This window comes from Thamnophis elegans, chromosome Z (assembly GCF_009769535.1).
Source record: "Thamnophis elegans isolate rThaEle1 chromosome Z, rThaEle1.pri, whole genome shotgun sequence".
Taxonomy (NCBI): Eukaryota; Metazoa; Chordata; class Lepidosauria; order Squamata; family Colubridae; genus Thamnophis; species Thamnophis elegans.
This window is the reverse complement of record NC_045558.1, coordinates 94,083,915-94,097,926: the sequence shown is the minus strand read 5'-3', so window position 1 is coordinate 94,097,926 and position 14,012 is coordinate 94,083,915. Positions and strand designations below refer to the sequence as shown.

The following is a 14,012-nucleotide window of genomic DNA, read 5'->3' as shown; positions in this document are numbered from 1 at the left end:
GCGCACAGGATTGTTCGGCTGCAAAACTGGTTGCTATAGCAGCAGCTACAGAATTAGGCCTATGAGGCGATAAGCACGCGACGGGATCGCTTAATATTCTTTACTGGTCACGTTTTCTATTTATAGATTTATTCTTCGAAGAGAATGAGACGCCAACATAAATGGCTTGCTAGCTAAATAGGGGTGGGGTGGGTGTTTTAATACCATTTAATTCCTTTTTTCCCCAATATCGCAGAACAGAGCGACTTTTATCATTTTAAGGCTGCGAAGACCAGGCTTGATCATTAGAGGGCAGCAAAGCGGCTTTTGCAACCAGATCAGCTAATAAATTCTGAAAGCGTTGGTGCTATTTTTCTTCTACTAGAAAAGAGCCCATAAAGAGGAATATTGAAAAGAGTCCATAAAGCGGTGGAAATTCTTATTCAGGTTTCATTTTGTTTTGACTTCTTAAAGTTCTTCACTTATAGATACCAAGATTGTGTTTTCTTTTTGATAATTGTATCTATGTTTTCTTAATACGTGTTTGCATCTTTCTTCAAATTCTTTAGAAACTGCATCGAAAAACTATTTCCTCCCAAAATCCATCAACTGTAGGAAAGGAAGCTAATTAGCAACTGTGACAATATGATTATATGCTGGGATATAATCTCTCTCATCTCAAAAAGAGAAAAATATACTTTTATTTCAGAAGAAAGGAAATATCTCAACTTGATAAAAGATTGATGTTTTATTTTCTCCATGAAATGTTTATCTTACAACTCAAAATAAAAAAAATGCTTTCTCTGTCTATTGACACTCATAGGAAGGGTGTGTGTGTGTGTTGTGTATTTCAATACAATTGAAATATTACACAGGTCTACAAAAAAAAATTTTGAGAGCTGTTTTGGTTATTCCACGTAATCTTTGTTTTTTGGTGCACTGAATCCGAAAATAACCTCCATTTTGTCATAGGACACCACGTTTCCTGACAATTTAGGTAACTATGTTAAATAAGGTAATACCTCAAAATAAATGGAAATAGACTTATACAATTAAAGTTTTATTACAATATTTTCATGATAATCCTTTTTTGAACTGAAATGAGCTCACCTACACACACTAAACTCGTTTTTCTTCCTTGTGAGGCTCCTTTTGGTGCATTTACGCTTGTGAGTAGCATCTGGAATGTCTCTCTGAAGCATCCAACAGTAGTCTGCCATCATTGTAATGCTCCATTTTCCTTGGGATACTGGAATACTAAAGGAATATAAGCATAGGGAAAGCGCCCCAGAGGGGGACCACAGCTGGGATATAAGGATATCTGCAAGAGGGATCTAAAGGCTTTGGGAATGGACATTATCAGCTGGGAAACCTTGACCTCTGATCATTCAGCTTGGAGGCTAAAGAAGCAGCATTGCCGTCTCCAATTTGAAGAGACACTTGTTCAGCAGGCTGAGGCTGAAGCAGTCCTAGAACCAGCAAAATCTGGGGGCTGGGCAGGCGACAGAATGTATCTGCCTCAGTGTGGAAGGGATTGCCGCTCCTGAATTGGACTTTTTAGCCACCCAAGATACTGCGTTAGGACCTCTTTTCAGAGCACGATACCATAGTCTTTTGAGACTGAAGGATGCCAATGTATTGAGTATTTTTAATATAATGGTACAAAATCACCCATAGGAGATAATAAAATTCTAGGAATAAATGTTAGTGATGCTTAAAAATATTTATGAAATGTGACAAAGAATCGTAAGGAAATGATGGGATTATTCAAAGATAAAGACAGTGGTGAAATTCAATTTTTTTTACTACCAGTTCAATGGGCGTGGCCTGGTGGACGTGGCAGGGGAAGATACTGCAAATTTCCCATTCCCTCCCCACTCCTGGGGGAAGGATATTGCAAAATCTCCATTCCCAGCCTACTCTGGGGCCAGCCAGAGGTGATATTTGCCAGTTCTCCGAACTACTCAAAATGTCCGCTACTGGTTCTCCATAACCTGTCAGAACTTGCAGAATTTCACACTGGATAAAGATGTGAGTGTAGAAGATCCTCAAAAAAATGATGGAAAAAGATAAACATAATATTCAGAAGACAGATGAGAAATTTGAAAGAGTGGTGGTGGAGACAAATCAAAATAACTTACAAGAAGGCAAAAACACTGAAGAGACAGTAACAATAAATACTAAGAATAAAATAGAAAATTCCTTAAGGGTTTACAATAAAACATAAGAGGAAAAAACAAAGGTTTTTCAAAAATAATGAAAGGGTTATGGATGGGTATCCAAATGATGCAGCAGCAGAAGACAAGGGATAAGGCAGATGGAATATTCAGTTTTTGCAAAAATATTAGAAAGAAAAATAGGATCCCAAGAGAGAAATATAAAAGTCACCAAAAAGTCAGCAAATGATGAAATTCTAAAAAGGCTAAGAGATGATAGAGAGAAAATATCTTGTAATATGGTGATTGTATCAAAAACTAATAGAAAAAAGTAGAAAATATAAATTGGAAAAATAATAGCACACATATGATTCAATAGGGTTCAGCAAATACATTGTATGAAGAAATGTTATTGATATTTAAATATATTTATGGAAAAAGTAATAAAGAGAGAATATTATTGTTTAAAGGCAAAGATGTGAAGGTAGAACTCCCAACAAGTGGGGAAAAATAAAAATTTGGAAAATATTATATATTTTGATACAAGAAGAATCTAATATAATTACAATGAGCATATTAAGGTTAGAAGTTGGAAGGCAAAGACTATGTATATTTAATTGTATTGTTAGTACTGTGTAAAAAGTATGTTGACACAGTCAATATACTGTCCACAAAATATGTTGGTTGTTAAAGGAAAACTACAAATAAAACATACAATTTTTTTAAAAATAATATTGCTAGTCTTGCATGATCTTGCAGACTTCAATTACTTTTTTTGTTTTTGTTCTCCAAGATAAATGTTTCATTATGTCATGCACTGAAGATGTTATCTAATCAGGCAAGGAAAACAAGCTTAGAGAGCACCAAGAATTCCACAGTTCAACATATATTTTCTTTTATTGGCACAATAGAATAGGTTTTTTTTTTAATTTCAGATTCCAGCCCAAGGATTTAATATCTTCATCTTGATGCTCATATACCTTGCATTGTTCTCTTAACATATCCTCAGCATATAGACATCATGCCCGGGAATTGACCCTATTTAGTATTTTCAGCCTATACCTTGATAAAGATAGCAATTACAAATGAAAGTGAATACACCCGTCCCAGGATAATGTTGCAGGATCTAATTTGGGTCAGTCACCAGGACCAGAGGTTTTGTCTTTTGAGCTGTTGGACTTCTGCTGGAGCCCATCTTCAGGGAGCTCCTCTCTAGCCTAGAAAGAAATTCCCTGAAGATGAGTCTGAAAGTTCGGAAAACAAAACCTCTGGTCCTGGTTACCGACTCAGATTGGATCCTGTAAGATAGCAATTACAGGTAGGACCACTCTCATTATTGCCAATGTTTAATTTGTCACTGCCAAATCAGCTGATGACCATCCCACTCTATCCCACCTTATTCCCAGGAAGTTTGATCTACAGGTCACCAATAATTGTCACTACAATTAGTATCAGATTCTTAACTGAATAGAAAAATATGCCCAGTGATGATAATCTCTCTATGAATTTACCTCATCATTTACATTCTTAAGCAAAGTTTGTAATCAAAGCAAGCGAACCAGGATCAATATTAACATATGTGAATACCCACCCTTTATTTAGATGGACAGAATACGTAGTTAGCCAATTGGTGAGAATCTTTCATGCCAGAGATGCGATAATAATATGCACATATTGTCATTGTATAGATGGAACTTCAGTATGCAAGAAAATAATTTCCAGCCTGAATCAATGGACATGCATGCCTCAGAACCTCTTAACAAGACTCACTCTTGCATTACAGTCAAAATTTCTTTTCACATTTTTCTGCTTTTTCTTCTGGAAGGACATAGAAAGTGATACACCCGTCATATTTATCTCTATTTACTATGCTTCCATATCATCCAAGAGCAAGAGTTGACAGGGGGTACAAGAATTATGATTATCAACATAGCTAAAATTTTTGCTATTTAAGTATAAGTAAGTATAAGTATAAATATATAAGTATAATTTTATATAACAAAATTGGTTTTAACCTTATTTGCAGTTTAATCACTATTTTAGTGGTAACACTAGTATTTCATTACAGAAGGATGGAATCATATTTAATTACTAATTGCTCTCTATTTTTCCATCATTTTATTTGAGATAACCCTTCAATGGGAGAAATAAATATTCATGCAAAGCAGAAGGCAGTTTCAATTGAGAGATGCCTTTATGGCAATGTATCCCTAACTGCTTTCGAATAGTACAACGAGCTAAATGTTGCAATGGGCGAGGTTGATTCACCAGAAAAAGAGCTGAATCATAGAACATTTGATGCTCCTGTAAAGACATGAAAAAAAGTTAAATGTGGGTTTTATTCATACATGACATATCAATAGGAAAGCATCAAGAGGCAGACATGTTATACAGAAATTATTCTAAAAGTTCCCTGTAAAGAAAAAAATATATTCTACAACAGACTACATCCCCCATGGAAGTTAAAAGTTCTTTGGTTCAATTATTTTACGGACACACATGATATCTATTCCTAAATGTACAGTAATACTGTATTACATAGAGTTTTCAGATTCTAAACCACTTTTTCCATGTTCTAAGTTGTATCTATTATATTGTCTGTATCAGGACAGTCAAAATTGTTAAATATCTATCACAAAAGCTGTGCACTTTCATCCACTTACTATTTTTCTAACATTTATTGTTCAGTCTTGACATAACTTCCAAATTTGTCTATTTTATTCATAAAGAAGTTTATGATATCTGTTAATATTCTGATATGACAGTTCAACCAGCCAACTAAGCTTAGGTTCTTTTAGACATTCTACTTTATATTTCAAGAGTATATATAAATTGTGAAAGTAAATCCCCTCACATAGAATTAGTTGTCAACAACTTTACTTACAACCCATGTTATGGGAAATGATCAAATGATGGATTAAGACTTCATTTTTTAAAAAAGCAGTAAAAACATTCAATTTTTAAAATAAAACCCAAATTCATGGTTGGACAATACTTTTATTAGGCTCAGCTAGACTTGAGTAATACAAAAGGGTGTTATTAACTTTTGAATTTTCCAGAATTCTGTTTTAAATTGAGAATCCCTGTCAGAGTACTATCATTAATTAAAACTTCTAGACTTAACAATGCTTTTTTTAACTACATAGAAATTTCTTCCTCACCCTGCAATATTTTTCTAGAGATAACCAGAACATACTATCATGTGATTCCTCACTTACACTACATGATCAAGCTATGTTCAATGATACATGATATAAGAATATAATTACAGGGGGAAATAATCTTATGAGAGCACATAGTTGACTTTCAAACAATGTGATAGGAACCCAAATTAAACAAGTAGTTTTGGAGTTTTAACAGGAACAGGGAGATTATAGAGGGCATAGAAAATAGTCTTGAGAGAGGAAGAGCCCTTACTTAGTGAGTAGTTATGAATTAGAATTCATGACTAGAACTTGCTTACTGAGTGAGAGGTCAGATAGTAATAAAGATGAAGGCAGGGTATGATTACTTACTTCAAAAGGCTTTCTGGGAAGCAATTCTAATATATACAATCCAATTGTAAAAACTAATTCTTGTAAAGATCTGATTAATTGAATCGAAGCTACGACTAGAAGTCAAACTGAATATATGACTATTTACTTCTCTTTTAGAAAAAAAGGAATGATATCCAAAAAACTGTCAACATTTCTCAGCTAGCACTCCCCAATCTTGCTCCCTAAATTGTAGTGCAAGTCCAGATTTTACTCAGCAAGAAAAAAACAAAGGGCAGCATAATGGTAGAAGAGTATGAAATATAAGTAATGGTGAACAAAAAAGTACTGTTACTTACTTGCCACATTTCAGTAGATACAGATTCCACCCAGGAATCACAGGACAATACTCGATCATAAGAATTCAGAATTATTTCCATAGATCGAGGTGATGAGGCACAAAACTTTAGCATCTAAGTGCAGAAGCATTAAGAGAAAACAGCAAAAGATTATAAAAAGCATGTATATCTTGGAAGAGAAAAGGAATTTCAACCAAAACCCCTATATTCTCACAGCGCCTATATGAAGCACAATCTGAGAGAAACATTAAAAACAACATTTTGGTCAGTTTTCATCCCGGAGATACTGTATATACTCGAGTATAAGCCTAGTTTTTCAGCCCACTTTTTGGGCTGAAAAAAGCCGCCTCGGCTTATACTCGAGTCAGTGAAAAATTTGCCCGAAATGGAGGAGAAAAAGGGGCGGGGCCATGCCGCTGGGTGACGCTCGTGAATGGCCCGGCGCCCCTGTGAGTTTCCCCTCCCTCTGTGTCAGTTTGCCGCGCAGCGCGCACCGCACCATCCCCCCTCCTCACGTTCTAATGTAATGCAGGGCTGTCTTACGATTCCCCTTCCTCCCCCTCCTGCCGCTCTGCAACGATGTCCCACCTCCTCCTTGTTATGGCAAGCAGCCACATAGCGATGTCCCACCTCCTCTGGTACAGTGATCCAATGATAGGAATCACTGTGCCGTGTGTCATAGGAGGCGGGACATCGCTCCCGCGGCTGCACGGGACATCATCATCACAGCGGGACATCAGCATCATGAGGTGAGTGAAGTATTTCATTGAATACACCGCTAGTTTACTGTTTTTCTTTGAAATAAATATTCAAAAACATTATTGGTATCTATTTTTATTTTTGAAATTTACCGGTAGCTGCTGCATTTCCCACCCTAGGCTTATACTCGAGTCAATAACTTTTCCAGTTTTTTGTGGTAAAATTAGGTGCCTCGGCTTATATTCGGGTCGGCCTATACTCGAGTATATACGGTAGTTTCTATTTTTAAGGCTGGTGTAGACTTTGAAGAGAAAAAAATGGCTACAAGATTGGCTCTACCATTTACATAGAGTGAAACAAGTGCCTCTCAGTGTAAAAACTTTAGGTAGTGCTATCCATTCCTCTTAGATGTCTAGTAAGTTACAGCCTGCTCAGCATCCTCTACCTTCTATATGTGAAATTGAAACACAAAATATCTTGTCCTTGTACAGGAAGGAAACTGTCCTGAGTTGATATACATTTTAAAAACTTACAAACATTATTCCTTACATATATTATTGTCATATAATATTATGCAATCCAAAAATCAGTCAACAGTTTTCAGAAATGCTCACTGATAGCCTCAAGAAATCACTAAAACTGAAGGCACCATTCTTACCTTAGGATTAATAGAGGCAGCACCATGGTTGAGCAACATTACTATAACTTTTTCAGGCTCTTCCTCCAGGTAATCTTCCACTGCTTGCAAAGCACAGTCCATAGGAGTATTGCCAGCACAATTACGAATATTGACTTCTGCCCCATGCTGTAGTAGGAGTTCCACAATCCCAATGTGACAGTTGCTGCAGGCATTGTGCAGTGGAGTATGGTTCTTTCGGCCAGCGATCTGGACATTGGCCCCACCATCAAGAAGTTGCTTTACCACTTGGTAATAGCGACCAGCCCCCTCAGGTCTATCTGCATTGGCACAAGCAGTGTTGAGAGCTGTCTCTCCTTCCTGATTTCTATGAGCAATATTTGCTCCATAGCAAAGATAGAGTTTGACATGATCCTCTAAACCATTCCTACTAGCCACATGCAATGGGGAAGCATGACCATCTCTTGATTTCTGGTTCACTAGAGCTCCATATTCCAGTAGTAGTTGAGCACATCTGAAAGGCACAGAGATGCATTAAGGAATTTTGCAATTGCCTTACAAACCATTGTTATTTAATCTTACATTCTGTTAACTTTAAAATATATTTTAAAATATTATAGAAATAGATAGCTAAATGCCCGTTAAGCAGTTTTGCACTGCTTGTAATTACATATAGCTTTATTCCACCATATGCAGTTACTCTATTTGCAGTTCTATTAAACACAGCTTTCAATTATTTCTTTTATTATGAGGTAAACAATGTAAACAAATAAGTAAAACTTTATTAAAATTTAATTCTGAATTAAGCATTCAAACTGAAAGCATTCACATTAATAACCAAAGAGGGCAAACCAGTCCCTTAATTACAAAGTGCACTTCACTGCAGTTTAAAAAAATGTTATTCATGGGCAATTGGACAGGGCTCAGGGCAGAAACTTCAGTATTTAATAGAAAATGTAAAACAAACACTTCTGCATTAACTCATATCTATATACTACTAAGACTCTCATATCTGCCTGATTGTTTGCAACCTTGAATTGAGTGAAATGTGTGTCATATGGCAACAAACCTCAAATGGACTAATTTACTGAATGGGTCAACATCCAGGACCCATAATTCTGTGGGATTGAAATTTTGCAAAGTTGCTGCTTTAGTACTATTTAGGTCATAAAACATGATTACATGACTCTGGGACACTATCATCATATGAGCCAGTTCCCCAAGCGCCCAAATTTTGATCACATCACCACAGGGATCTAAATCAAGAAACAGAATAACTGCAGGTGGGTAGAAAAGCAATGGGAGTGGAATCCTAAGTGTGAAAAGTGGTCATAAGTCACCCTTTTTCAGTGCCATTGTAACCTTAAACTGTCACTAAATGAATGGTGATAAGTTGAGAATTTTAAAGGGAAAAACATGGAACGCATATGTAAACTGGAACAGGATTGGTTGTTATTTGGAATGTTGTGTTTGGAGCTTGTCTGCTGTGAAAGAGAAATTATCTCTCTCATATTAAACTTGGGTTTTGTTTTGTTTGGGTGTGGGGTTCATTGTATGCCTTTTTAGGTGGGATTGTGTTACAATTAAGACCTCAGGTGTTGAGTTTTATATAGTTAATGTTAAAATCCTAAATACTCTGGATGTTTTGCTGGTAATTTGATTGAAGAACACCTTACTTATTTGATTTGCCAATTGTTAAGAGATGGATTAGAGGATGAAGAGTCTACATTTGTTAGATAAGAGGAGGTGAAGAGATCATGTGGGAAATCCCTCTTATGGGAAGATTTTTTTATCCTTTTTCTTGCATTTTTCTTCTTTTTCTCTATTCTAATTATTCAAAAGTTTTAATAAAATTGTTCTTTAAAAAGGAAGTTAGTCCACTCCCATTGCTTTTCTACCCACCTGCAGTTATTCTGTTTCTTGATTTAAATAAGGAAATATCTATGAAACAATGGGTCATGGTTTGTGTAGTTCAGGTAATAAAATGTAAGTTTTCTACATGCCCTTCTATCACATTGAACAGAGAGATTTCCAAAGAAATAGTCTGCCTTGCTTCTTACATGCCTTATCCTAAGAGATTAATTTAACATCAAAGAATAATTCTTGCACTTGAAGAACTTTGTTATTTTACAAATTATGCCACTACTTTCCTATTAGCCTGTCTTTAATCTTCCTTCAAGCCATTACACCAGTGGTGAAATTCATTTTTTTACTACCGGTTCTGTGGGTGTGGCTTGGTGGGCATGGCAAAATCTCCATTCCAACCCCACTCCTGGGGAAGAATATTGCAAAATCTCCATTTCCCACCCCGCTGTGGGGCTAGTCAATGGTAGCATTTGCCGATTCTCTGAACTACTCAAAATTTCTGCTACCGGTTATCCGAACTACTCAGAATTTCTGCTACCAGTTCTCTAGAACCTGTCATAACCTGCTGAATTTCACCCCTGCATTACACCCACAATTCTTTCAACTTCCCAGACATACGGCAAAGTTTCGTGAGTGGTGCACAAGTGCAATGGGGCCAGCCCCTCTTCTGAAAGAATATTAGCATTAGCACCATAACGTAGGAGCAGACGGGTACATTCTTCATGGTGGTTGGCACAGCTATCATGCAAAGCAGCTTTCCCACCAATAACTGCATTGACATCTGCCCCTTTCAAGAGCAGATGTTTCACACAGTCTTGATAGCCCCTGGCAGCTGTTATTCGCAATGGAGACGTGTGCTTCTTTTGAGCAGTCAACACCCACAACCCTGTAAAACCAACAAAGATAATTGATTGTGCAAAAGCTTCCTGTATCAAAACATGGCAAAATATATAGAGCTTCAGTTATCTAATTATATTAGTTGGCATTAAACTGAGGATATTTTTTCCCCTGCAGCACATTCATTACAGCTAATTCTGTTGATGTGCATCAGCTGAAGTCTATTTTACATACAAGTTGTTATTTATTCAGAATTCACTTATTTTAAAACATACATGGAAAACTTTCAGAAAGATAGAATATAAATTAAGGAACAATAAAGCTAATAGTTATCATAATAAAACAAAATGTTCACAATCCTCACACCACAAAATGGCTCCCCTAGAAACTTACACATTAATGCAAATAACTCAAACATGCTTATGTGGTTTTCCAAGAAATATAAGTGCCTCAAATATTAAAAATATAAAAGCGGTCTAGGTGGAACTTTGGCCTGACTCAATTTCATTATACAGTCTGAGGAAATACTATGCAGTTTTAGGCTTAACTTGAGCACTAGAATGAAAATACAGAGGAAGAATAAAAGATGCAAAACATAAAAACAACTACAGCCTCGTATAGTCTTCTGCTTTAATGGTTCATTTCCTTACACATTTGTTTTTAAAGACGATTAGATGATATACAGCTGAGTGGGAGAAGGAAAAAAAAGAAATGTGTTATATTTAAAATGTTTTGCTTTTCACCCAATTCCTGAGGATTATAGTTTGGTGACAGTCATTAGTGAAATAGCTTCAAATATATAATCAAAACCAGTACAGGGTTAGGGATAAACTTAGGTCTTGCCTCAGAAATAGAAACTAAAGACTCTAAAGCCAAATAGAGATTGAAAACTATTGTTATAAAAGAACATGTTAGAGAATTCTAAATCTAATAAATAACAACTCACACCAACATATTAAATTTATATGCTGCCCACTTCCCAGTGACTGGGTGGTAAATTCTAGGAAACCTTGTTACTATTAATTCAGTCTTAGAATATCTAAGGTATGTTGCAATGATGTTTATAAATGATATCACATTACATACAGTTCTAATTTCATCCGTTTTATTTTATCATCAGCGTTTCAGGAAAGAATTATATTAGATGTTATGAATATATTTAATTATTTTTCTCTATTTTTATTGCACGATTTAAAAGATATTTACAATTCAAGAAACCTTATATTATTAATTGAAAAGATAACAGCATTGTACAGGTATTCCTTCCTTCCTATTACAGTAGTGAAAATATTATTTTGAAAAAATAATGACCAAAAACATGGGGAAGTTTAAACATGAAAGTGGATGACTGAACACATAAATAAGGCAGGTTAGTATGGTAAAAGGCTCTCTGCGAAAGAAACTTGTCTGGGCCTCTACTCAATGTTGCATTTTTTTTCAACTAACATAATCAACACATATTTCTTCCATTTATATTTTTATGGAATTAAATTTCATACATTACAAGCCTTTGTTCCACAATACAAACAGTGAATGTTTATCTAAAACCTGAAGAAAAATGACCAACATTACTTGTTTCCTTTCTGCTAGAGATTACCCATCTTACCCTGATCAGCTGACCACTCTAGTTCTTCCACCTGGGTCTCCACAATCAAGTTGGAAGTGATTTTATCTTTAAAAATGCTTTGAATTTTTGGCAAGTCTCCTGTGTAAAGGGTATTGTGAAGAGCAGGATCCCGGCAGTATTCAAGATGTCTGGTGGGCTTGGGGAGAGAAAGGAGGCTCCTGGCAGTTGGACGATACCTCTGGCTGGCCCACTGATGAGATGCAGCCCTCTGCCGTTCTTCCCACTCCAGCTTTTCTCGTTGCAAGCGCAAGGAGCGCAGAGTGGAAGAGGTGAATACAAAAGTTTCCTTTGACATTCTTCTAAGCAAGAAAGGAATTTGGCGTTTTCTACCCAGTAGTCCAACTCATCAACCCAAAATCATTTATGAAAACAGCTGATACTTCCAAATTTTCAAAAGCTACTATTATGACAAGGTCTCACTGACAAGTACATCTGCGTACTTATTACTCAGGGTTATAAATAGAATTGAATAGTCATCATAGAAGCAGTGTCATCTTTCTTTTTAGAACTGAGCAAAAAAAAAGAACATAAGTTCTCAAATTCAATTAGAAAATCAGTAATAAATCAAGATATGCCACCTAGTAATAAAACTATAATAAAAATATAAGATGATAAAAACAAGAACAGGTAATATTTGAACCTAAACAAAATTACTTAAATAATTAATCTCAGCCATATATATGAAAATAGCTTGAGGTGGCGAAGAAAAGGAACTTGACATTTAAATGCTGTTTCAAAGTATCAGCCAAATTGAGAATTAATTAATTACTGTTGAAAGTCTATATATTAAGAATGCAAGAAACAAAAGTTTGTAAGGCTACTGTAGATAGCTATAGATGCACATAGACATAAAATAGTAAAAAATGTTTCCATAAGAAAATACAGATGAGCAGAATTAAGCAAATGAAGAACAAGTCAGTAAAGTGTATTGAGTCTCTTTCAGGTACAAGGAATATTTTTCAATACAGTCTTTTAAGAAATTCTTTTTTTCTCATTCTGGTGCACTTGAAGACCATGATTCAAAATAGCAATTCTGTTCTCAAATAATAAAAATTCAGCCTGGAGCACATCTATGAATAATACCTCAAGACAGCAGAATATGGTTTCTCTACAACTCAAGAATGAGCTACAAAACAATAAAACTGAAGTTCTACATGTGAACTAGTTATAGAAAAACTGCCTTCCATGAGAGTCAGATTTTTCTCACTTACTAAGAGGAATCTCTGCAAGAGAGTTGAGGACGCAGGGTGTTTCATACATAATAATATTGCATTGTCCAATACCGCTTTCTACATTTGACTTTCAAGTTTAAGAAATTATAATTTTGAAACTAATTGAAAATTCACCTTTTATGCACCTCACTGAATTGAATAATTTCATAAATATAAACTCTATTAAACTCTATACCTTGTTCAGAGAGCAGTAACTGGGTTATCATCCTCACTGGAGCATCTCAAAACATTGCATATTGAAGAACCATCACAAACACACACAGTTTTGCACATAATTCATCTGGCAGACAGATACACTGACCCTTAAAAAACTTCTACCAAGTAGGTTTCCATAATTTGATAAATATTCACACAATTTATCTGGAATGTTTAACAATCTATTTAGCATTGTAAATATTTTTCATAATCTGGCTCTTATTTGAATGAGTGCATGAACCTCTGTCTTGATATTTATAACGAAAGTCCTTTACCCTCTATGGTACTATATAATAAAAAATCTTGCTTTTTATTACTTTTTTCTAATATCCCAAAAGCTAAAATGAGAATTGAGTTTATTGTTCAGTTATAATATCCAAGAGTTTGTGTATATAGAGGTCCGCATATGAATTTCTTTGTACGTAGCAAGACTTTTTTCTGTTTGAACATGCCATGAATATATGTAACTAAAAAAATGGAACTGTGATATGTATGTGTAAAAATGTTACAATTTTCACCATACCCATTCAAACGATGAGGTTCCCAAACAAAAAAAAAACAACAACCATCTGTTTCCATAACATTATGAAAAAATTCCATATGCACATTATTAAAAGTGAGGTAAGCAATAGCTGAAAAAGAAGAAATTAATAAAAGAGCCAATTGTATGTCGTGATTAAGGTGTTAGTCTAGGAACCAAGAAATTGTGAGCTCTAGTTCCACTTTAGGTATAAAAGTCAAAATGACTTGTCACTATCTTTCAACCCAACCCAACCCACAGGTTTGTTTTTGTGAAGAAAATAGAAGAAGTATTATGTACCAGTATGTGCATTCCCATAAATAAAAGTGGGATAAAAACAATCAATCAAGTAAATAAATAAATAAATGTTGAAATAGACAATCTTTTGTTAAACTTCAGAAACCACTTCAACAGATATATTTTTCACATTTA

General features: G+C 35.2%; 1 protein-coding gene across 1 annotated transcript; it reads right to left on the bottom strand.

Moving 5' to 3' along the window:
• Positions 1 to 3,084: 3,084 nt before the first annotated feature.
• ASB16 (ankyrin repeat and SOCS box containing 16) lies at positions 3,085 to 13,880 on the bottom strand. Its single transcript, XM_032237949.1, has 5 exons — positions 11,613 to 13,880; positions 9,788 to 10,055; positions 7,325 to 7,817; positions 5,968 to 6,081; positions 3,085 to 4,439 (listed from the first exon to the last, which is right to left on the bottom strand). The coding sequence occupies exons 1-5, from the start codon at positions 11,926 to 11,928 to the stop codon at positions 4,254 to 4,256; spliced, it is 1,377 nt and encodes a 458-aa protein (XP_032093840.1). The 5' UTR covers positions 11,929 to 13,880; the 3' UTR covers positions 3,085 to 4,253.
• Between the last annotated feature and the right edge of the window lie 132 nt (positions 13,881 to 14,012).

Bases quoted from the DNA above. Each gene is read 5' to 3' on its own strand.
- ASB16 (XM_032237949.1), bottom strand. From the start codon at position 11,928: ATGTCAAAGGAAACTTTTGTATTCACCTCTTCCACTCTGCGCTCCTTG. The intron at 10,056-11,612 runs GTAAGATGGGTA...TTGGTTTTACAG, and splicing joins AGAGTGGTCAGCTGATCAGG to GGTTGTGGGTGTTGACTGCT. The intron at 4,440-5,967 runs GTAAGTAACAGT...ATGTCTTTACAG, and splicing joins TATCTACTGAAATGTGGCAA to GAGCATCAAATGTTCTATGA.